This window comes from Antennarius striatus, chromosome 21, assembly GCF_040054535.1.
Source record: "Antennarius striatus isolate MH-2024 chromosome 21, ASM4005453v1, whole genome shotgun sequence".
NCBI lineage: Eukaryota > Metazoa > Chordata > Actinopteri > Lophiiformes > Antennariidae > Antennarius > Antennarius striatus.
Window position 1 is genome coordinate 4174188 of NC_090796.1, and position 24831 is coordinate 4199018.

The following is a 24831-nucleotide window of genomic DNA, read 5'->3' on the forward strand; positions in this document are numbered from 1 at the left end:
GTGTCACAAAATCAAGAGCCTATTTATCTATCTATCTATCTATCTATCTATCTATCTATCTATCTATCTATCTATCTATCTATCTATCTATCTATCTATCTATCTATCTATCTATCTATCTATCTATCTATCTATCTATCTCTGATATTTAATAATATAGAATTATAATTCATGATAAAGTGGGAAGAACATTGTCAAACTAAGGTAAGAAATAACGACACTGGTGAATTGTCATGGACATTTCTGTAATGAAGGTGATCACAAGGAACTGTCTTTGAAGATTTTATTTTACTTTGCTGCAGCAGAAAATGGGCGAGAGATGCAAGTCAACATGTAGCTGTGTTGTATGTCTCACCGAATCATAATTAAGTAAGGGATCATTTTCATACAGGAGAAAGCTATGCAACACAAAGCACTCTCTACTAAAGAAACAATATTTTATCAGATACATATGGTGGGAAAAGCACAGGAAGAAGCTTCCAATGGGCTCTGGCCTTAAAGAATAGTTTTGGACAGTGTAATGAGTGAGATAAAAACATGAAAGAAGACGGTATTCTTCTGTTGAGAACAGTAATTCAATTCTTTCCATCACAGAATAAACACTCAGTCACTCATAGTTTGCATATTTCTGTTTAAAGTTCATCATCTTTCTGTAAGGTACTGCTTAAAGCAGACCTGAGCAAACTGTGGTCCCTGGGCCACATCTGGCCCTTTGTACATCCCTGCCCGGCCCTGGAGACCAATTGTAAATTACACAAATCACATAAACACCACAATTTCAAATAGCCAAATTAAAATATTTATGTGTGTTTTTTCCCCCTCCAATTATCAGTACCAGCTTTTCAAAATATGTACTTTAGTGTATTTTGCAATGGAGCAGATTTAATTTCAAGTTTTCGTTTATGTGGCCCTGAATTCAGTGGCCCCTTGTAAAATTTAATTGCCCACAACTGGCTTAAAACATAATGAAAGTCACTGTACTTGAGGAGCTATACATTGTCTACACTTATAAACTGCACAACTACATTGGATTCATCTACTTCTAAACCGCAAGAGGACATAAAGTACTGATATCTTGAAAGAAACATTGCGTCCAGTTGAATGAGGTGATGTGTTTAAGTGCTGTCTGATTTTTTCGGTTATAATATAGTTGACTATATTATTACCGCGGTACAGCTACAGTATGTCCTTACAATTGATCACATTCGCACATCGACAGCCTCTACTGAAAGCCACTACTGCGCACCCCCAGAAGTCCTTCTGAAGTCACAAAACATATTGAGAACATAGTGAGAAAACTCTAAATGAGTGCCAAGTAACGAATCTGTGACAATTTGTTCTTTAAGATCGATCAACGCTATAAAAATATTTTAAAGTGTGTGCTGAGGTGATAGAATTAACCCGTCCTGTTAAGTTAATCACGCAAAAAAATGAAAAATGGTGACATGTAGAAAAAATAAAATCACCGACATTGTGTAGGTCTACTTCGATATAAAGAACAATCATAGAACTATTGTCATCGATGAAACAGACACATTTGATTATAGCAAGTCAACTTTCATGAAGAATTGAAGGAAAACAACATGATAGTTTTGCTTCTTACGAGCTGCCCCTGAAGGCACCACCCCGCTGATAACAGGGGGAGAGGAAGTGCCGTTATTACAACATCTCTGCCACGTTAGTCGGATCCTCCGCTGCAGCTGCAGCATCAACGGCTCTGAGAACCGGGATGGGCCGGTGGGGGATGAGAGAGGGAGGCGGGAGCAACCGAGGGAACACAGAAGAGGAAACACGTAGAACCTCCACGCAGCACTCCCTGGCTGTAGAGCGTCTGTGAGCTGCTCACGAAGGGAAGGAGCGGCTGTTGCCTGAAAAGGAACATCCAGTCCGGCGGAGACCCCATTGTTCACCCGGAGGGTGCTCGTTTCTATTATCGCACCTGGGGTCACCCATGCTAAACTCAGGGGAAATGGAGGAATTTGTGACCGAAGAGGAGGAACCCTGGTACGACCAGCAGGACCTGGAGCAGGGTAAGAGCGGACATCCTCCCTGAACGTAGCATCCTCTCTGTCAGCTGCTGAGGATCAGCTGGCCTACACCAAACAAAGGAGCGCTGTCATGGAACATGACGCACGGCGTTTAGAGACCCTTTTTCAATACAATCGCACAGACGTTGAAATGACATAAAAGGAGTGTCATATATATAATAAAAAGAAAAGTTAGAAAACACAACCGTGTTTGTCAACTATGCAAAACTCGCCAAGTGGGGCCTTGCGTGTCTGGAGACAGTCAGGATTAAATGGCGTGTAAGAGCCTCAGGAGAAGTCATCAGATTAAGATGTGTTTTGTCTTTTAGTCAGTTACACCACTATCACTAAAATGTCAACAATTTTTACTATACATTTCATTTTTGCATTTAACAAGCCAGGTCAGACACAGCTTGCTGTTCCTTCTCGTTATAGGATGATTTGAAGCTTTTATTTCCCCAGTTGTTTAGACAGTTATTCAGACAAAACAAATAACTTGAAGATGCCACTCTGGGCTTTTTATCATAATATTTTTAACTGAACTATTATATTAAGATCAAAAGAGACAATCATCCATTAACAGTGGATCAATTTATCAAGTTTGGCTTAATAACACTGTATCACTGGGATAGACTTGTCAAGAAATTTAAATTAATCCATTAAATTGTTTATGAACTGATTACTCCATAGGTTAAAAAAACAAGAAATAGTATAAATATTTATAAAACCATCATGCCTATGTAAAGCGCTGTTCTCTACACCACTTACTTCGTTTCCTCTTTCCATCTCTCCATCACTTCTCCTCATGACAACCATAATGGTTTAGCCATGCATCCATACCTTCACGCATGATGCCATGGATGTTTCATCATTTCCTTCATTGGAATGGAGTAGTGGATAAAATACATCTTCAAAATGATTTATTCTGGGAATTCTGAAGAGAAAAGAGGGGCAGATGTCAAAATGGTGGTGGAGGAATGAGCAGTGTCTTACTTATGCAAACTGCTCAGTGTCTGATGGAGCAGGGCGAATGTCTGACTTCTTAAAGCTTCCAAGCCAGACCAGCTAAGCTCATCCATTGTTGCGAGACATTTCAGGATGCCACTGATCCTTCAGACAAAGACCAAAGAGAGAATAGAGAGTATGGTCATTGTACTACAGTATCGTGCTATCCTGTTTAGAATCTTACATTAAAAAAATGTCATCCTGAAAGGACATGGAGCACTAAAAATATTTTATTGAAAATTGTTCAGAGATGTAACAATTACTTGATTCATTTGGAAAGTTTTTTTGATCAAGGGTTGATCAAACACTGAACAGTTAGCCTGGTTCAGTCTGAATATTGAAAATCAACAACCAGCACCTCTAAAGGTCACAGATATACAGTATTTATGTAACTTTAATCTGGTTAAAACCTAAAGTGTGAAAAATACATTTAGATTTTATGACTGTCATTTTTTAGCCACTTGGTTGCTTGTGTTTGTGATAAGTGGCTGCTGGCGGGGGCTTCATATCTACCCTTCTTTAACAGTATTACACGAATCCCTCGCGCATTCGCGCATCAACACGCACGACCCTACCTCATTGCAGATTTTTAGTAGTTAGTCACGTGATACCGTACGCGCATTCTATTGGCTGGCGGCATCCGGAAGTGTGCTACATTCCGTGAGTCTTGGAACGCGGTGCACTTCCGTGAGACACAAAAGTGCTTTAAACAGTCGATAAGAGTGTGGGAAAAGGTTATTAAGATAGAAAGTGGTTTAATATCAATATGGGGAGTGTTTGTAAATATTTTAATTACCGTAAATAATAAGATAAATAGTTTGTTGCCATATCACGGAATTCGTTATGTGCGTGTGCTTCCTGGAACGCATTAACCGCGAGTAAGGAGGTCGCACCGTATTAATCATTTTGACTTATTTTCCAAACTCTTAACTTTAAAAATGTGAAACCGTATGTTTACCATTACTATATCTCAAACTTGGATGTTAAACTGTGAAATATTAGCGATGGTCTAAGGCAGTCAGAGCTCACGCCTCCTCTCAAGTCTGAAAGCAGACTTAGGGGAGGGGTGAGACGTGATGAAGATGTGTCTTTGTTTGTCTGGATCCACCAGAGCCGCCGCTGGCCTCGGTCCAGAGCTGCTCCAATATCAAGAGAGAGGCTTCCTTGATTGTTATAGCTTAAGAAAAGCTTTTTCCATCCAAACACCAGTGTTACAGAGAGTATTTCTGGTTTCTGTCTGATTCCAAAATCTTTTTTTCTTAGGAAGTCAAGTCAAGAAAAGAAAAAACACACATTCCACATTCCTGGAAATCTCAAGGGTGATCTGCATCTACCAAAACAACGCCGCCTGTGGAAGAAATCCCCACATTCACTGCATGCAAACTCGCCTGTATATAGAGAAAAAAAAAGTTCTTTGAGCACACAAACACTCCAAACTGGGTACAGCTGGGTTTCTAGAGGATGCAGGAAATGCATCTGTCAAACATAATGTGATTAGTTCCAGCCCCAGTGGTCCCGTCCTCTGTGGTTTAAGCCTCAGGTCTGTCTGGAGCAAACAGGCCTATATTTATAATCGATAGTGATTTGCTAAGTTGTTTGCAAGGAGATGGCCGTATCGACTGGCTCCCATGCATTCTGGTGGATACTCTTGCTACTGAGGTTTTGGGCTATGGCAGTGCTTCTCAATTATTTTCTGTTGCACCCGCCCCTTGCTAGAAGAAAACAATTAGCGGCCCCCTACTCTCTACGTCTATAAATAATATCAGTTGTCTATAAAATTGTTAAGTACACCTCTGCATAACATTGTATCCTGATAAACAAAAAAAGGAAAAAAGAAATATAGTTCAATTTATAACAAATAATAATTTCATCATTATTATATTTTATTCTATAACAGAAAAGTTTTTAAGTGCATCAATTTGCCTGAAAATAAAAAACCTTGTTTAAACTGTAAACATTTTAACCAACTTATTACACCATTTGATACTGAAAAATAAAATTAAATAAAAACAATAAATAAAAATAAATAAATAAATAAATTCAAATTAATTTCAGCGACACTAACTGAGGAGCACAGCATATAAAACACCTTAACCTACAAAACAAAAATGAATAAAACAATTTGTGATGATTTTTTTTTTTTTTTAATCAAAATGAGGAAGTCAGGATTAACGGCTACAATGAGCTCGTTCAGGCAGTCACAGCTTTTCGGGTTTTAAGCATAAAACTGAACTCTCAGTTCCTGCTGAAATGTTTCAGCTCCTCTGCTATGGTGGGGGATTTTTGCATTGATCAGTTTGGTACGCAACCTTATATGATGCTAACAGAGCTCGCTGGTTTACTAGTGTAGCTTTCACAAAGCAGGATGATTGTTGGCAATATTCGGCACTTTTTTGCTGAGAAAACTCGAGTGGCTTATCACAGTGATTGCGGTGTAATGTCTTTACGTTCCGCTTTAATTTATTAGGCTTCATGCTGTCCGCTTTCAGCATTTTTAGACACGGTAAACACACCGGCCTCTCCTCGTCTCCCACTGTAGTCATAGGGAAGCCCAGCGCTACAGACGCTTCTTCATCGTTCCTCGAGCTAATACTCCCTGTGCACACCTGTTACTGAGAGCACCACTGCTACTGTAGTGGATGTGCAATTACACTTTATTCTTGTACAGCAAAAAAAGCATGCTCCCCAGGGTCACACGCGCATCTCCTGGCATTGCACTGTGCCCCCCCCCCACTATTTGAGAAAAGCTGGGCTATGGAGAGGTGACTTTCCTCTGGCAGATCAACAGACATCTCAAAGTGGTAACTAACAATTGTTTGGGTGATCAGCATGACATTATGGAGTCTGGTTTTAAACTGTCTGGATTGGCCCTTGGATGATAGAACTTAGATTTTGTCAGGGGCCTTCATATTTGTCGGTGGTTTTCTCTTCTTAGTATCTGTAGCCACTTTTCCTAGCACTATGTCCACACTTGCCTTCCTCTGTTTGTTTCAAACTAATCAAGAGAAGAAACGTGAAGATATACTCAACACTCAATTTATAGTTCTTTTGATCAGTAATGCTGCATTCATATCACATTAGAAAATGGGAAAATGCAAGCAAACATCTGTGATATGTTTGCAGTATTATGCAGTGATGAGACTTAGTGTGGTAGATTTTCGCTTTTAGTTGATATTAAACCAATATATTGACATGAATACGACAGGCTATTGATTATTATAATAGCATCCATATTGTTTTCCAGGTCATTTATTTGATTGCACATTTGTCTGTGCATGGACACAAGGGTCACCTATTGTAGTACGATCTTGAACGCAGCACACATCTCTACAAACTGATGGGTACAAATGTGTGCTCACCAGCTTGGGGCTAGCTTTTGGATGCCTAGCTTGGCTAGCATAAAGTTGCTATTGTTATTTTACTATATCAGAGAGATTGCTGTTAATTTTTGTCTTGATGCTATTTTGTAATATGATAAAATGTCATAGATAACTCTTTGACATGTGAGTTATTCCCATAGAGCATTGCAGCTAAATTATGCTCAGAGATTCTTGAAATTGAATTCCTCACAGGAATTCATTAAGCAGTCAGCACAGATGAGTGTGACACTCCTGCCCTGTAATTTGCTTTCTTATTTATTCAATGCTCCTTACTTGTGATAAAAAGTTATTTGATTATACTGTACTCTTGCCATTTCTTACATGATCTGTAAACCTGAATCATCTACATGTGGTCTCCAGTGAACCTTTCAAGGTAAAACTGTTAGCAGACATCACCCTGTGTGTCCTATATATAAATATGAGAATGTTTTTAATATTATTTGGAATAGTGTTTGTGAATTTAAGAAAGTTAAATTTAGCATTTGCTTCTGATTTGTCTGCTGTGCGGTGCTGAGAAGGCGGTGGGCTGTGAGTTTATCAGAGCTTTATGCTGCATGGGACTAGAAATACCTACAAACATTAAACTGAACCAGAACTTTGAATCCAAATAATTTTTGGTCAATTCTGTTCAGTGCCAAACAACTTTCTTGATGTTTAGGATTAAAGAAGAAAATGGTTTTCTTGGTAGATAAAATCTGAAAATTACAACTTATTATTAAAATAAATGGGCATAAAAATCCTTTGGTAAATCTTTGTGTGCCATTAGATCAGTACACAATCTCTCTATTTACTCAAACACAGTATTGAAGAAGCTGCCCAAGGTGCTGCATCCATATTTCAAGAGTTGGCATTTATCCTCGTGATCACTATTCATTATTCAACATTGAGGCAGGACAGCCTAAAAGATTATTTCATTAGCTCCTCAGTTTAGTCTTTCACTTTCTCTGCAAGGTTGCAAAAACCATATTTTGCTGACCTGGAACCAACGATGTGGGCCATCAGCACTGCTGAGTCAAAGCTTAGTGAGAATAAGGGACAGTGACTCATCAGACTTTACCGGTGCAATGACAAGAAAAACAGAAATAAAGCCAGTAAAACAGGCCTGATGCAGATTTGAAATGAACTGTGAACATCTCACAGGTTCCGTCTGTAGCCATTGCCCCTCCATCCCAGCAATTTAAATCTCATCCTATTTCTGTCCTAATCTCAGTGGAAAGGTGTCTCTTCAGATAATCTTGGCACCAATCTCTGACCTTCATATTCAGCCAGTGGAGAGAAAAGCACCCGCAGGGAGGGGATTTGGACCGTTTGATTCTTTTTCAGACTCGCTCATATGCTCCTCTCAAATAGAACAAAGCACTCCATTAAATGTGGCAGCAGCTAATCTAAATTGTATGGCTGCATTATATCTTCTTCTATGAGATTAGATTCCCCCATTCTTCCCTATTTTTACTCCAACACTTCCATTTGACACAAATTTAAATAAATCTTTTTCTTTTCATCCATCTCATATTTTATTCCTCAAGTACTTTTCCCCCCTTCCTCTTTGGCAGTTCGTCTTCCTTCCTTTAACTTTCTCGGTGCTCTTGGAGTATTTTTCATCTCTTTTTTTACTTTCTTTCACAATTCTAGATCTCCACCTGGCAGCAGAGCTCGGGAAGACTCTGCTGGAGAGGAATAAGGAGCTGGAGGACTCCCTGCAGCAGATGTACATCACTAATGAAGAGCAAGTGCAAGAGATTGAGGTATGAATTATTTCTTCCAAAGTTGTCAAATGTCACCTCATTAAGGAAGTTTGGGAACCCATAGAATGGCTTTGTTGTTTCCTCCACCCGGGAGGTTTATTTATTTGTTTAGCGGGATTATGCAAAAATTACTAGACGGATTTTCATAGAATTTGTTGGAACCATGGATCAGAGAGAAACTTATTACATTTTGATTTGGATCCAGATAAAAGGTATTTTGATCCATTTCCTCTGAATTTACAACACTAATGGACCATAATGCACAGTGGTTTGTGGCGGGGCTGTTCATATGTCACTCAAGATAACTGGACGTGTTCAAGTGTGTCGTTCTTTTACTATAGATTGATTAGGAGAATTTTCTAAATTCAATCCATCCATTCATCCTTTGGAAATCTAAAGCATTAATTGAATTCTTAAAGTTAATGAAATACAATTAATCTAATAATTATAGGAGTGCTGCTGACGATCTGTCTTTCATTCAGAATTTTATATTTGTCTTCCATTAAGGGAAAAGACAGTCATACTTATTTTTTTTAAATTAAATTGCTTTAATTCAATTATATTTTAATGGATCACATCACACAACTGTAAACAAGGAAAACTTCAGGAAGAAAACTTTAAATATGTTTTCGGACAAACAGACGTGTCTGGTTTTTTTGCCCTGCAGTATCTGTCAAAGCAGCTGGAGGTTCTGCGAGACATGAATGAGCAGCACGCCAAAGTGTACGAGCAGCTTGATGGAACAGCCAGGGAGCTGGAGCAAACCAACCATGCCTTGGTGATGGACAGCAAGGCCTCGCAGCAAAAGATAGAGAGGTGAGTGGGATGACGGGGTTCCTTTGCTTTCTTATTCAATGATTCAGTCCCTAAACATTGGCGTTACCTCTGGTCCCAGGTTAACAGGGACCATTGAGGCTTTGCAGAACCAGGTGGGGTCTCTGACTGAGCAGGTGGACCAGCTGCGTTGTATGGAGCAGCTCCGTGTCAGGAGAGAAAAGAGGGAACGTCGCAAGACCATCCACTCCTTCCCTTGCCTGAAGGAGCTTTGCACGGCACCCGGGTACATGTTTATTTTCCGGTTTGGGGAGTTTAAACGTATGGATTGCTTTAGTCACTTGTGTGTTGTGTTTTCAGGTATGAGGATGAGTTTGTAGTGGGCCGGGCAGAGAGTTTCACCATGGATGTGAAGCCTCAACCAGTGGAAGAGGAGAACCAGCATCTGAGAGAGGCTGTGTCTGCTCTTCGAGCAGCCGTAAGGACCGAGAGGGCTCGAACGGAGGGTGTGGAGAGGGAGTGCAACCTCCTGATCTCAGAGTTCTCCAGACTGCAGACACGAGTCCAGGTAGGGTACAAGATGGGACACTATCACAGTAGAGCTCTGGAGAGATCCTTTGACTCTGGGTCCCTTGACTCTTGGTCCTACAATCAATAAGGTTTCAGTGGTATTTTTGTAATAATGAAAAAGAATTTGTATCCACAAGATCCCGTAGATCTCACTGTGACATGATGATTGTCTTTGGTCAAAGGACGCTGAGAGCTGCCAGGGCAGAGTGAGGGAGCTGGAAGTAGAACTCCAGGAGCTGCAGCAGCTACGTCGGGCTAGGACTTTCCTCCTGGGCAGCGAGGACGACGGTGTGACGCTTACCCAGACTGTCCTCAACAGCACGCCAGAGACGGACACCTTTCTGGAGGTGGATCTCGGTGACACTGGAGGAGGCGTGAGGGAGAAGGTTGAAGGTGGAGTTAGTGTTGGTGGGGAAACTCTCCCTGAATCCAGCCCTGTAAGAAAAAGCTGCAGCGATACAGCGCTCAATGCCATCGTGGCCCGTGATGCGTCTGGTCGCAGGAGAGGTAGTTATGCCCTCCATGCGAACAGCGTCAGGAAGAGAGGGATGTCCATCCTGAGGGAGGTGGATGAGCAGTACCACGCCTTACTGGAGAAATATGAGGAGTTGCTAGGGAAGTGCAGGCGCCATGAGGAGAGCTTGTGTCATGCCGGAGTCCAGACTTCCAGACCCGTCTCTAGAGACCCATCCATGAAAGACTGTGCTATGGGCCCCACCCCAGCGCCTCCCCCTACTCCAACACAGTCGCCCTCCACCCCCGAGGCCATTGAGAGCATCAGCAAGCAAGTGGAGGCCGTGGATAAAAGGCTGGGACAGAACACGCCCGAGTACAAGGCTCTTTTTAAGGAGATCTTCTCTCGTATCCAAAAGACCAAGATGGACATTAAAGCTACCAAATCTGCTAAGGCCAACAAATCTGGAAAATCTGGAAAATCGAGTAAACAGTAATGGTGCAGCAATTGTATGAGACAAGTATGAGACGAGAAAGGTATAAAAAAAGGTGCTATAAAAGTATAGTCCGTTTACCATTTAGTCTGCAGTTAAGCACTGTCAGAGGTTCCTGTATGTGAACTAACTCTTTCCTTCTTAATACGTAAAACGGCTAAACTACGGGAAATATAGTTTAGACTACATTCTGCAACGAGTTAGCCTAGCTTAGCATAAAACTGGGAAAAGAGAAATGGGTCTGTTGACAGTGGCAAGATGGATCTTACAGAGGTTTGTTTAGGAGTAATTATTGTCTAGGAACAGGAAACACAAGCTATTTTTACACTTTTTTTAAAAAGACGGATTAACTAAAGATGATTTTTGTTCACTTTGGTGGTGCAAATCTTTACCTTTAGATCGAAAAAGACTTTCGTCTAAGCAAAGGAACTGGCTACTGGTTGTAGCTTCCTATTTTACATACAGAGATGAGTGTGGTATTGATATTATCATCTAACTGTCAAGAAAGAAAATGAGAATATTTTGAAAAAAATCCTCAAAAGCCTCTGGAGTTCAAGTGAAAAAAGAATCTTCAAGAAATGTGCCCAGACCTTCTTCCTGCATTTTACTAAAGTTAATTCAGTTCTTGTAGATCATCTTCCATCTGGGGCAAAACTAAAATCACTCAATGAAATAAATGAAGTGTGTGATATCCATGGATATGCTATAGTTTAGATAGTTGTTGTGGCTATTGTTATTTTATTTAATCATCCCACTAAATTCTAAACAGTTGCTGTATTGCAAAAGACAATCTCTTCAGATTGTTATTTTCACTAATTCCTGACAATGTGGACACTCTCCATACAGAATATGAACACCTGTCTAAAATGGTTTTACAACATATGTAAAACAGGCAGTTCTATCATTTCAGACAGTGACATGTGGAGGCAGCATGAACATTAAAACACACAGGCTTGGGCTTTCATAAAGGAGATGGTTCCTTGTGGAAAAGTGATACAAGGTTGAGTAAAATGTTAGGTCCTTCTTTATCCTGGTGTTGAGACTATATTCCTTTACTACAGCTATACAGACACACAGTCAGTCAGTCGACAGTAGAAGGCTTCAAACCAGGGCTTTGTCTAACATCAAAGCGTTTACCAAACTTTAGAACTAACCTGTAAACACTTGCACCTTTTTTTCAAAAAATGCTACACGGATGCCTTTTTTCTGGGTAACCTCCTATGTATAAACCTTTGTTATAATGAATGTTATTGCAGCTAATTTTCTATCTTGTTCTTCTGCAAAGATGAAGACATAGTCTAAAACCTTCACATGTGGCAGTTGACACTGGAGGGACCCAACATTTGTGTGTTACCAGTGTGAATGCAGGGTGGATGTTTGGCTGCAAATCAGGGTGGAATTAAGGTTCATTTTGACCACAGCAGTAAATTTAATTTTAAAATTATGGTTTATCAAATTATTTTAGAATGACTCAAGCATGTGTGAGCATAGACAAAGCAATGGAAAACTAGAGTGTGTATTCTGAAGGGTTTCTGTACTCAGATGTCTTACCTGTTGCACTTGAAAATGTCTGAAGCCTCATTTTTTGCATATTTAGAATAGCTTGTATGAAATTGTACACCTGTATTTATTTGTGTGTGTTTCTTTTTACATTTCAGTGCCTATATGTCAGCGTCACTAACAAATTGTAAGAGTAAATCTATATAATTTGCGTTACAGCTTAATCTGCTCATAATGTTCCTGATCTAAAATGTATTTTACTCTGTTAATAAAGCATTCATATAACGCATCCCGTGTTGATTATTGTATTCATGAAGTTCAGCTTTGAGGGTCTTTCATTCACCTTTATGCCAGTTTCTCCATGTGTTTCCACAGACTAATAGAATGGACCGTCACTAGATTCCAGATTACAGCACTGACACTTGACAATGGCATTTTTTAGACCAATTAAGTTTAAAGTGGGTTATTTCAAAGTAGTTGGGAAATACTAACATCAGTCAGTCAATTAAACTTTATGAATAGAATTGTTGAAAATCCCCTGTTTTTCTACGTTATCGTAGCCGGTCACCGGTCACTGGTGCTCTCCGCAGGCTGTTCTGACAGCAGGTCAGTGAGAGCGGCACTTCGGTGACGCCCCTTGACTACCGTTGTTAGGGGGCGTAGGCCGGAGTGCCTTTTGAGGGTGCCTCCTGGTGCCACATGACTGCTGGCCAGACTGCCGGCTTTTTTTCAGCGATCTTGTTTTTAACCAATACTGTACTAATATTAATATTAATCCATATACAAGGTGCATCGGATTATAAAGCGCACTACGGGATTATGTGGAAATTATAGGCTTTTAGGTGCGCCTTATAGATTGGAAAATACTGTAATCTCCTTCGGTGGATTTCCTCCGACGCTCCGGACATGTATCGGTGTTTCCTATCTATGTTCCCTAACTGGATCAGTGCTGTTGTTCCGTTTACTGTAGGACCATATATCTACAGTATGTAAAGTAATTGCTTTAATTGCCAATTTAAAAGTCCTAAAGCCACCTACCTATTTCTATTTACAAGGAACGTTATTAACCGGTTCAAGAACTATATTTTTTGTTCTAACAGGTTCAGGAACGTCAGTTTCTGTGTGGAATGTAAAATCGGAAACGTTAGAATTCTGTTTCTGTTCGGAACAAACCTATTGGCAAAAAATTCTGGTTCAAAGCCCTGGTTCCTACTCTCACCTATGGTCATGACTCATGAGCTTTTGGTCATTGCCGAAAGCACAAGATCCCAGATATACAAACGGCTGAAATGAGTTTCCCCTGTAGAGTGGATGTCGTACCCTTAGAAATAGGGTGAGGACCTCAGTCAACAAGGAGGAGCTCGGAGTAGAACCACTGCTCCTCCACCTCGAGCGGAGCCAGCTGCGGTGGCTCAGGCATCTGTTCCGGACACCTTCCTGGGGAGGTGTTCCAGACATGTCCCACCGGGAGGAGACCTGGGAGAACACCTAGGACATGCTGGAGGGACTATGTCTCTCAGCTGGCCTGGGAACGCCTCGAGATCCCCCGGAGGAGCTGGAAGATGTGTGGAGAGAGGGAAGTATGGGCATCTCTCCTGAGACTGTATCCCCCTCGGCCCCGGATTAGCGGTTGAAGATGGATGGATGGATGATCCTGGAATTCTAATTTAAGAAAATTACAATTTCAGCTCCAGGCTCCTGAAATCCTGTGCAGACCAGCTGTGTGGGATTGTTGGACACATGTTCAACATAAGCCTGAAGCTAGGAAAGGTTCCACAGCTGTGGAAAACGTCCTGCTTGGTTCCCGTGCCCAAGACTCCGCACCCCAAGGACCTAAACAGCTACAGGCCGGTGGCGCTAACATCCCACCTTATGAAGACCCTGGAGCGTTTGGTCCTCTGTCATCTCCGCCCCCTAGTGAGCCCATCACTGGATCCACTCCAGTTCCCTTACCAGCCTGCCATCGGGGTGGATGACACCGTCATTTTCCTTCAACATCGAGTGCTGTCTCACCTGGAGAAGCCGGGGAACAATGTGAGCATCATGTTTTTTGATTTCTCCAGTGTTTTCAATACAATACAACTGGCACTTTTGAGGGACAAACTGGAGATCACCGGGTTGGACCACCACCTCACGGACTGGATATTGGACTACTTGACCAATCGCCTGCAGTTCGTGAGGACCCGGGACTGTGTGTCAAACACGGTTGTCTGCAGCACCACAGGGAAGGGTTCTGGCTCTGTTCCTGTTCACCCTCTACACTGCAGACTTCTCCTACAACTCCCCCACATGTCACTTGCAGAAGTTCTCTGACGACTCTGCAATCTTTGGCTTCATCACTGATCACTGTACAGAGAACTGACCCAAGACTTTGTGGACTGGTGCCAGCGGAACCGCCTCCAGATCAACGCGGGTAAAACCAAGGAACTGGTGGTGGATTTCTGCAGGCGATCACTCTGCCCAATTACCCCGGTGAAGATCCAGGGTACAGACATTGTTGGAATTATATCTTTTTATGTTATGTTGGAATTATATCTTTTTATGTTATTTTGCTGTGGAAAGTTACTGAGCTTAAAGTTCATCTTAGGTCACATCACGTGACAGTTAGAACTGCTGACTTATGCTAAATTGCTTGCACAGCTAGTCGAGCAGAAACTCTTGCAAGGCCGTCTTCCTCTTTCTTCTCTGATAACTGGCGTATATCTTCTTAGATAATTGGCGTATAGCTACGATAGTTTTCATGACCTGTCTGCTTATCACCTCTTGCCAGGCCGTCTGCAAGGCCGTCTTCCTCTTTCTTCTCAGATAATTGGGGCATCATGACATCACCTGAATGTAACCCACTGTCTTGCCTGCTATCTTGCAGCTGTTGTGATACCAGGTGAACCCCGCCTTCTGATGTGCATAAAATCCATGTGCTGCAAGTGCATCCTCGCACTCTGCAGGGAGTAATCTCCCATGAGACAAAGTGCCGAGAATATTCTCTTTGCAATTGAAAAATAAACTTTGAAGCTTCGACATTTCACTGAGTGTTTTGTTTATTTAACTCTGTTCAGAAATTGTCCACAACCAAGAGAAAACGAACACGAAGCTGGAGGACCAAGGGTCTTTAGGACCATATTATTTGGCTCCACTTCAACATTTGGTGACCCTGACGTGATCTTGGCTGGACTCCTGCCGGACAGAGACAACTCCAAAGGGTACCCCGACTTGTAAGGTAAGAGGAACTTTGCCTCTTAGGGCCTTGTCTCTGCCTGTCAGTATAAGGTTAAAATCTGTCTTTCCCTATTTGGAAAACGTTCTAGAATCATTGACTCGAACACCAGTGATTTGATTTAATAGACGTCTTTTTGTGAATGTCAAACCGGACGCTGTTTGGATTGATCGGTCTTTTAATTATACTTTGTGTCAGCGTCTGGTGGTTCTTACACCTAAATTATTCTTACAGTAAGAACACTCAACTAGGTTTACAGACGTTCAAACCTAGTTGTTTTAATGCTGCGGTTGCTCAAAGAGTTTGTGGGGTTGCCCCAGCTGATGACATTAGGCTGTAGAGGTTAAAGCAAACTATTGGCTAAAAACGTCTGGTAAATTCTTCCATAACTGAGTAGACTGAGAGGATTGTCTGGGACATCCTGCGCGCTAGAGATTTTGCGTCTGGGACGCCCGTCTGGGAATATTAGTGAAACGATCCGGGATCGTGGGTCGAGTGATACTGAGTTCCGTGTTGAGGTTCTCGGAGGAAACGACGCCGAATTTTCTTAACTAAATTGGGAAAAGGCCTAATAGAATTTACAATGGAAGGTGAATTCGATCGGGAAACAGACTGGTTCAACTGGAACTTAATTCCAGACGACCCAGATGGTGCACCATTAGAAAATCAAGCAAAAATTGCTATTTTAGTGGCATCCGAGGGACTGCCCACAAAGATCCGCAGTAAGACGGAGTCTGAAATGAAAGATTGGTTTGAAGATTGCTGTAAAAAGGATGGTTACCACCGCTAACATCCAAAAAATCATTCGTCTTACTGATGAAAGAGGTTGAAAAAGCATGCATTAAAAAGTTAAATGTACTGGCCACAACTGTCTCTGCAACAAATAGAATCAGTATTCCAGGAAGGCGGGCACGAGAGTCATATGTAAAGGTGGAAAAAGTTAAGTCACATGTACGATTGCTGTCAATGGGAGGATCAGTCAGAGTAAGTAGACAAGAGGTCAAAGAAAAGTGTGCTTGGAATAATCCTGACCCGCCTCCTTATCTGGGGGAGAATTTTGCATCTGTTTTTTCCAAAACTAACCCGTTTGCCAGTAATCCTTATGCAGAATTACAACAGACTCTGACTCTGACTCAGACCAGACCAGACCCGCCGTCACTATACTTCCAGGCACCAGTCTGGAACATCACCAGCGGGAAACTGCACATGGATCAGACCGCCCCATCCGCGCCCACACCCGCGACTGAAGGTAAAGTGGTACCGGAACATGTCAGAATCATGGCCGCGCCCTGTGAACGAGCTAACAAACAGCTTAAAGATGAGTTTGAAGAAATCCTCAGGACCAGTAAAACTTATCCGGACCTGAGGCTTGCCCTGAGTGAGTTCAAGACGGAGCTGCTGCGCAGAGGGAATGCCTCCCGCAGCGTCAGAGACGAACTCCGTCAGAGGGTCCTACAAGCAGAACAAGAAGCGGAGGAACACTTCAAGACGTCACTCAAACATCATGAGGTATCATTTGACAACGAACAACATTCCACTTTACAGAAACAGGTGGCTGCACTTCAGGAACAGCTCTGTCGCCTCTCTTCCCGAGTGGAACCTCCCGTCTCCGCTCTTCCCCTCCCTTCTCTCCCTCCCCGGCCTCCAGCAGCGGAACCTCCCGTCTCCGCTCTTCCCCTCCCTTCTCTCCCTCCCCGGCCTCCAACCCCGCCTCCCTGTCAGCCCACCTCAGAGGGACCTGTGACTCGATCCAGAGCCGCTGTACAAGCTCCATTGATGGATACAGTGGACCCCAACTCCGGACGGCGTGTTGCCGTCTACCGCCCTTTCCCTGCAGCAGATCTCAATGCCATGCTTCAGACATTGCCACCTATTTCATCGGGGGGACGCAATTGGTTTGCATCCGTGCAGCGTCAGGCTATGGGCCACGACTTGTGTGGTGGTGACATGCAAATGATTTTAACTAAAGTATGTCCTTTGTCTATCTTACCACAGGTTCTAGAGGAAACAGGGGTGGGTCGTATGGCTAAAGATGAACCTCTAGACCACGAAAATTTGGACCGCATTGACGTAGGTCTTAACGCACATTTCCCTTTGCCTCTGTGTGCTGTCCATGACATGGTGTTCACTCCAAAAGTTGGAGAGGACGCGACTACTTACGTTGATCGGGCCAAAACTGAATATCACATTAAAACAGGTTTTCTACATAATACCTCGCCTTTCCATGACTCAGTCTTTCGAGCTTCCATTTTGAAGGGGATTCCCAAAACAGTGGTTACCGCCATGGAAAACATACCAGATCTGGCTGAAATGACGGATGACCGGTGGTGTTCCTGCCTGAGACACTTTCTGAGGAGACATGCCAAAGAAAAAGATACTAAGGTAGAAAAACATCAAACTGCTGTTTCTCAATTGACCGTCATGCAGATCCAGGACATCAAGAAGAAAGAGGACTCTGTTTCCTCTCCTGCCTCTGCTCTTCCACCTGATGATGCAGATAGAATGATGTATCAGTCGGGGCCACGATCTTGGGGTGGGGCTGACACTCAACGTTACGTATGTTTCCGCTGTGGCAGAGAAGGTCATTGGGTCAAAGATTGCCCCGAGAGGCCCCCACCTAGGGGGCGTGGTCGTGGATTCCAACGCCCTCGTGGACGTGGCAGAGACATGGGACGGTGGCAGTCTCTAGAACGGCAGCAGTACCAACAGCGCCGCCCAGTGGACTCCAACCAAGGTTCGCCCGTCCCGAATCGCCAGCGTCTGCCCCCTGGTGAACAGTTCTCACAATGAAGATGCCCTGAACCCACGGACATAGGCATGCAGGAGCCTATGATCACCATTACGGTAGGAGGAGTGTCAACTCCTTTTATGGTTGATACTGGTGCCCGTTATTCCACCATCCAACGGCTTCCTCCTGGCGCCTATGTCACCAATGACGTAATTCCTTTAGTTGGGTTCAAGGGTGAAGAAATTGCCCTGCCAAAGACTTCCTCCATTTTGGTTTCTGCACACAACCAGTTATTAACTCACTCCTTTATCCTGGCTCCCTCCAGCCCTGCTAATCTTTTAGGGCGTGATTTAATGTGCAAGTTGTGTCCTTTGATAAAGTGTTCTGCCGACGGCCTGCAACTGATGTTTCCGGATGGATCATCCCGACTGTGCCTGTCTGCCACCAACCCCGTCAACACCATGTTTCCGGTACATGCCAAAGTTGCTGTGGTGTGCATGTATGCTGACATCTTTTGGGTTGTGATGGACACTGATGCTGGACAGTGGACTCCTGTTGAGACTTTCTGGACAAAGTGGTCGCCCTGGGTCCGTCACCTACGCCCCTATGATCTGGTCTCTGACGCTTTGCATTGTACTCTGTATTATGACAGGATGGAAGACACAATTTTCCTGGGAGCCTTCCAGGAGGTGGAAGGACTCCCGTGGGATCTCTCTCTCCAAGATCTCTACGTAGGACCTCAGGGTGTGGCTTGGGCCGTATCCTTGACGCCCGAACAGCAGAAGTGGTATCGTATGGATGATCCTCCAGATCCTCCGATGCCGCCTTGCTATCCTCATGTCTCCTTGGCTGTCTCCCCAAAACACACACAGAAAGATCTGGGTCCCTTCGTGAAAGCTTGCATCGATGCTGATGATTGGAAGCCGACATTCTACTCTGGTTTGCACTATTCTGCATCTCTTGACTCATATCGCATTTTGTCTCCAGAATTTGTGATCCCTTCCGTCCTAGAACACAGCGTCCTGGACAGGCACCATGGCAGAGAAACATCCGACAGCGATTTGGCACCTGCGCTGATTGACTCTCTTCCCGACTCCCTCTGGACCCAGGGTCCTACGGATGTCGGTCGTTGTGACGTCACGCCAGTCACGTTTCAAATGAAACCGGGTCCCATTTGGGTTCCTCAATATCCGGTTCCTGCGAAGGGTAAGGCCGGTGTAACTGAGACCATAAACGGGTTGCTTGAAGCTGGTGTGCTTGCTCTAATTGAAAGCTCTCCTTTTAATACACCCATTCTCCCTGTAGAAAAGAAAGGTACAGGCAAATGGAGGATGGTCCATGATTTGAGAGCTATAAATGCTGCAGTCACCACTCCCACCCTTCCGGTCCCGAACCCTCATGCTGCACTCTCACTGTTGTCGCCCTCTCACACTCACTTCACTGTCATCGACTTGGCTAATGCTTTTTTCAGTATTCCTCTTCATCCATCCATGAAACCTTATCTGGCCTTCACCTGGGATGGAAGGAGATACTCCTACAACTGTCTGCCCATGGGGTTCCTCCTTTCTCCTGGTCTCTTCAACGTCCATCTTCGTGAGCTTCTGAAACCTTTGTCTCTTCCGCCCGGTGTGCTCCTCGTCCAGTACGTCGATGACCTCCTGGTTGCGGCTCCATCAGAGCAATCCTGTCTGGACACGACTCACTCTCTGCTCCTTCGTCTCCATGAAGTAGGCCTTAAAGTTTCTAAATCCAAAATTCAAGTTGCCAGAACTCAAGTCTCTTTCCTTGGTCGCTGTGTATCCCGGATGGGCACAGGCCTCTCCTCCTCGCACAGAGAAGACATTTTACACTCTGCTCGTCCATCTACCGTGAAGCAAATGCTAGCTTTTCTGGGGTTGTGTAACTACTCTCGCCATCATGTTGTTGACTTCTCAGAGTGCACGCATCCTCTCCGTGCTATGGTCAAGGAAGTCGGCATGCGGAACCTTTCAGCCGCTTTGGCCTGGACTCCGGACGCTGATGCTGCCTTTTCTCACCTTAAGGCATGTTTGGCCTCTGCTACATCTCTTTCCATTCCTGACTACAATAAGATGTTTTTCCTCGATGTGGCTGAAAAAGCAAGCAGTGTTTCTGCTGTGCTTTTTCAAAAGGGGGATAGAGGAGAACGAAACGTCTGTATGTATGTCTCAACACCATTGGACAATTATGAAAAACGCCAAACGCCCTGTTCATCTTTTGCCTCAGCACTAGAATCGGTCATCACTCAACCACACATCATCTTCATCCATGAAGGGATCAATATGGCTGATGGTCTGATTGAAGGTACCCCACACTTTTGTACAGAAAAAGTCCAAGACGACACAAAACTCAGAGATGACTTGTACGAACAGCCATTGACTAACCCCGACATGACGTTGTTCACCGACGGATGTTGTTTTAAAGGCATGGATGGCCTGCAATCAGGTTTTGCCATAGTTCAACATCAAAACGACGATTTTGAGACAGTTAAGGAAGTCAGACTGGACGGACCACAGTCAGCACAGAGAGCTGAAATCCTAGCAGTCGCAGAAGCTCTAGGACTCGCAAAAGACCAAACTGTAAATATCTACACTGATTCTGCTTATGCTCATTTGGTTGTACATACTGCATTAAGTGAATGGCAACGGAACAATTATCAGACAGCAACAGGAAGTCCAATTAAACACCTGAAAGAGGTAATGCATCTCCAGGAAATGCTGATGTTGCCAAAAGCTGTTGCTGTTATCAAGTGTCCAGGTCATTCCAGAAAAAATGACCTGATTGCAAATGGAAACGCCGCAGCAGATGCAGCTGCTAAAAAGGTGGCAGGTTATCAGCCAGCACTCCAACTCTCGGTGAGTGACAAAGAAATTGATTGCAAAATAACGAATGATGTGATCCGAGAGTGGCAGGTGAAAGCTAGCCCAGAAGAAAGGAGTTTGTGGAAGGCAAAAGGGGGTGAAAAGAATGATGAAGGAATCTGGAACAAAGAAGGTAAACCTGTGCCGCCTCAAAAACAATTGAAAGTTTTGATTCAAGAAGCCCATGGACCATGCCACGTAGGCACGGACGAAACACTGAGACGTCTCTGTGGCTGGTGGCATCCGTTCATGAGAACAATTGTGAAAAGTGAACTGCAGGACTGCAGTGTTTGCAATAGGCATAATTGCCTGCCAACAACTAAACCACCTCCAGGGGTGCAGGACCAGGAAGTGACAGCACCTGGTCAGGTAATTTCAATGGATTTTACCGACATGATCCAATCGGTTAATGGGTATCGATACCTGTTAGTGATTGTTGACTCTTTTTCAGGATGGCCTGAGGCTTATCCATGCAGAGCAGAGACAGCAGCTTCTGTAGTGAAACATTTGGTTAACCATTACATTCCAACTCATGGTTTTCCGAGAAAAATCAGGTCAGACAATGGAACTCATTTCAAAAACAAACATCTACAACAGGTGGAAAGTATGTTGGGATTGAGACACACTTTTGGCGCTGTGTATCACCCTCAGTCACAGGGAAAGGTCGAACGAATGAATCGCAACATCAAAGAAAAATTGTCAAAATCCATGGCCTCGTCAAAGATGAATTGGCTACAGGCCCTCCCTGTGGCTCTGTTGAATGTCAGAATGTCATTGAATTCATCCACAGGTTGGACCCCATTTGAGGCACACACTAACAGACCTTTTCCAGCTCCCACAGCTCCATTGGAACCAGTTCCCGGATTCCAAGGCCCAAAAGGCCTCCGCGAACTAACAGTCAATTTTTCCCATCTCACAGAACCACAGGAGAAACCACCAAAAAGTGTGAATGTGTGTGAATGGGTGTGGCTGAGAGTAATCAAACGAAAATGGTCTGAACCTAGGTGGACAGGTCCCCATCAAGTCATTGAGAGAACCGGAACCGCAGTTCGGCTTCTAGGAAGAGGGGACACGTGGTTTCATCTGACGTCCACCAGGCCTGCAAAGACCCCAACGGGAGTCGCTCTCCCCTCTCCAAAAGCTGCTAATAGTGGTGACGACCACTAGGGCATCCGCCCCAACTGAGGACATCGAGCAACGGCTCCAACTGAGGACATCGAGTGAGTGGTTGTTCAACGTGGCGTAAAGTCACAAAGCAACCCGAGAGCAGGCAATTACGTTCAGTAACTGACCTAAGCTTTTGAAGAGACCCCAGCGGTCACGGTGCAGCGTTCCCGAGCATCGCTCTCAACCAGCGTCCGGACGAGCCAGTATCCAGAGGGGTCAACGCAGAGGAAAAGGTGCAAGACCTCCCTCTCTACAAGCAACAACCGTTATCTTCAGTCTAAAAAAAAAAAAAAAAAAACATGCTGTATTTCCTTGTTTTTAGTCTTTTGGCTGTCACTGCTGCATCCTCTCCTGACAAATGTTTACAACAGTATGGTGGGTTAACGCTTAGCTACACTGAGGGGGCTACAGCTTCTTATACCTTTGATCTCTGCAAAGTAATTAACTGCAGGGGTCCTGGCGCACCATGGCGACACTATGATGTTTACATCTGCGGTCACAGTGACAACTCCCTTAATGACCCGTGGTGTGCTTCTTGGTCCTCTGTTTGGTATTCCACAGAACATGGGTTCCAGCCCCCCACTTCTGGATTGGGCTCCTTCTTTTCTCTGCAAAGGGATTACTCCCCCACAAGTAATCCTTTAACTCTGTCCATTAAACCCCTATTTTTCCCAACATCTCAATGTCATGCTAGTGTTATGGAACCCTGCGGAAGGTTCTCTCCCGGCAGCAGGTTTTGCTCTACAGATTTTCTACATTTAATTTTAGGTGTTGGACTCTTTCGAGTCCAAAAGGGGGATTGTTGGAATTATATCTTTTTATGTTATGTTGGAATTATATCTTTTTATGTTATTTTGCTGTGGAAAGTTACTGAGCTTAAAGTTCATCTTAGGTCACATCACGTGACAGTTAGAACTGCTGACTTATGCTAAATTGCTTGCACAGCTAGTCGAGCAGAAACTCTTGCAAGGCCGTCTTCCTCTTTCTTCTCTGATAACTGGCGTATATCTTCTTAGATAATTGGCGTATAGCTACGATAGTTTTCATGACCTGTCTGCTTATCACCTCTTGCCAGGCCGTCTGCAAGGCCGTCTTCCTCTTTCTTCTCAGATAATTGGGGCATCATGACATCACCTGAATGTAACCCACTGTCTTGCCTGCTATCTTGCAGCTGTTGTGATACCAGGTGAACCCCGCCTTCTGATGTGCATAAAATCCATGTGCTGCAAGTGCATCCTCGCACTCTGCAGGGAGTAATCTCCCATGAGACAAAGTGCCGAGAATATTCTCTTTGCAATTGAAAAATAAACTTTGAAGCTTCGACATTTCACTGAGTGTTTTGTTTATTTAACTCTGTTCAGAAATTGTCCACAACCAAGAGAAAACGAACACGAAGCTGGAGGACCAAGGGTCTTTAGGACCATATTATTTGGCTCCACTTCAACAACATCAAGGTGGTGTCCTCGTACAAGTACCTGGACTGGAGTACCAACACTCACTCACTGTATAAAAGGGGTCTGTTCAGGAGGCTGAGGTCTTTTGGAGTGCTGGGGCTACTCCTGAGGACTTTTTATGACACAGTAGTAGCCTCAGCTATTTTTCATGGGGTGGTCTGCTGGGGCAGCAGCATCACTGCGGCCGACAGGAAGAGACTGGACAGGCTGATTAGGAAGGTAGGCTATGTCCTTGGATGCTCCCTGGACTCAGTGGAGGTGGTGGTGGAGAGGAGGATGACAGCCAAGCTGTCATCGATGATGAAGAACCACTCCCACCCTCTGCAGGGCACACTAAGGCCCCGTCCACACGATGACGGATTTTTTAAAAAATGGAACTTTTTAAAAACGCATTGAAAACGATTCGCGTCCGCACGACAGCGTTTTTAAAATAATCTCTGTCCACACGTAAACGCATCAGTGAGTTTTCGAAGACGGCTATAAGCGTGCCAAACCATGTGGTGGCAGTATTGAGTCAAATTTTATCCAATAAGAATCCTCCGTGTTTTGTCGTCACAACACACGGGCCCATAAATAAGACGTCACAGCGGTTTTCGTCGCAGGCAAGACGTCAGCGTTATTAAAAAGTCGCGGATACACCGTCCACACGACAACGCAGACCCAGCGTTTTTAAATAAATCCACCTCGGCCAGCGTTTTTAAAAAGTTGCGTTTTCGTTCCGGATATCTGCGTTGTCGTGTAGACGGGAGGCGTAAACGCAACAAAAAGCTGCGTTTTTAAAATATCCGTTATCGTGTGGACGGGGCTTAAGATCACTGGAGAGCACCTTCAGTGATAGGTTGCTTCACCCAAGATGTGTGAAGGAACGCTATCGCAGGTCCTTCCTGCCCACAGCCGTCAGACTGTATAACCAGCAATCATCCCAGCAGACCACTCAAAGAACTCAAAGAACACAAGATTCAAAATCTGGATGACCAATGTAATCTTCAGATCTGTAGTTTGTAGTGTATAGTTTTGCAGGGTAAATATAACTGTAAATTTTGTTAATATGTTTACCATATGTGAATATGTATATTTCATATGTTGCATATGTTAATATGTATGTATATTATTTAAGTATGTACACACACACACACCCCCGCTGCCACGATCGCACAAATTTCACCACTGTGGGACAATAAAGGATTATTATTATTATTATTATTATTATTATATACTAAGTCATTATCATCTCAAATAAGCAATACTGCAATAATAGCTCAAACCTTGCGTGACTTTGCTCATATTCTCATTTTCTCGCTTGCCTTTCAGTCATTTTTTACTTTAACAAGAGGAAATGCGTCAAAAATGACCACATGGTTTGACCTGTCCGAACAACAAACAAAATACTTTGACCGAAAAAACATCATCTTAAAAAGATTATTTATGTATAATTCCCCCG

The 24831-nt window shown here is 43.7% G+C and overlaps 2 protein-coding genes across 3 annotated transcripts; both read left to right on the forward strand.

The window, feature by feature from the left end:
• Positions 1–1660: 1660 nt before the first annotated feature.
• Positions 1661–12237, forward strand: LOC137588323 (cerebellar degeneration-related protein 2-like). 2 transcript variants are annotated; one of them, XM_068305331.1, is made up of 6 exons: positions 1661–2030; positions 8045–8157; positions 8825–8973; positions 9053–9217; positions 9292–9499; positions 9684–12237. In XM_068305331.1, the coding sequence occupies exons 1-6, from the start codon at positions 1952–1954 to the stop codon at positions 10449–10451; spliced, it is 1482 nt and encodes a 493-aa protein (XP_068161432.1). In that variant the 5' UTR covers positions 1661–1951; the 3' UTR covers positions 10452–12237. The 2 variants fall into 2 exon arrangements, with proteins under 2 accessions (XP_068161432.1, XP_068161433.1); XM_068305332.1 differs by lacking the exon at positions 1661–2030 and adding an exon at positions 5076–6785.
• A 6306-nt stretch (positions 12238–18543) lies between these two features.
• Positions 18544–23266, forward strand: LOC137588823 (uncharacterized). Its single transcript, XM_068306115.1, has 4 exons — positions 18544–18634; positions 18878–19096; positions 19196–19204; positions 20135–23266. Exons 1-4 carry the CDS (start codon positions 18544–18546, stop codon positions 21934–21936), a joined length of 2121 nt encoding a protein of 706 aa, XP_068162216.1. The 3' UTR covers positions 21937–23266.
• The last annotated feature ends 1565 nt before the right edge of the window (positions 23267–24831 follow it).

Bases quoted from the DNA above. Each gene is read 5' to 3' on its own strand.
- LOC137588323 (XM_068305331.1), top strand. From the start codon at position 1,952: ATGCTAAACTCAGGGGAAATGGAGGAATTTGTGACCGAAGAGGAGGAA. The intron at 8,158-8,824 runs GTATGAATTATT...TTTGCCCTGCAG, and splicing joins AGCAAGTGCAAGAGATTGAG to TATCTGTCAAAGCAGCTGGA. The intron at 9,500-9,683 runs GTAGGGTACAAG...CTTTGGTCAAAG, and splicing joins GACTGCAGACACGAGTCCAG to GACGCTGAGAGCTGCCAGGG.
- LOC137588823 (XM_068306115.1), top strand. From the start codon at position 18,544: ATGGAAGACACAATTTTCCTGGGAGCCTTCCAGGAGGTGGAAGGACTC. The intron at 18,635-18,877 runs GTGTGGCTTGGG...TTTTGTCTCCAG, and splicing joins TCTCTACGTAGGACCTCAGG to AATTTGTGATCCCTTCCGTC.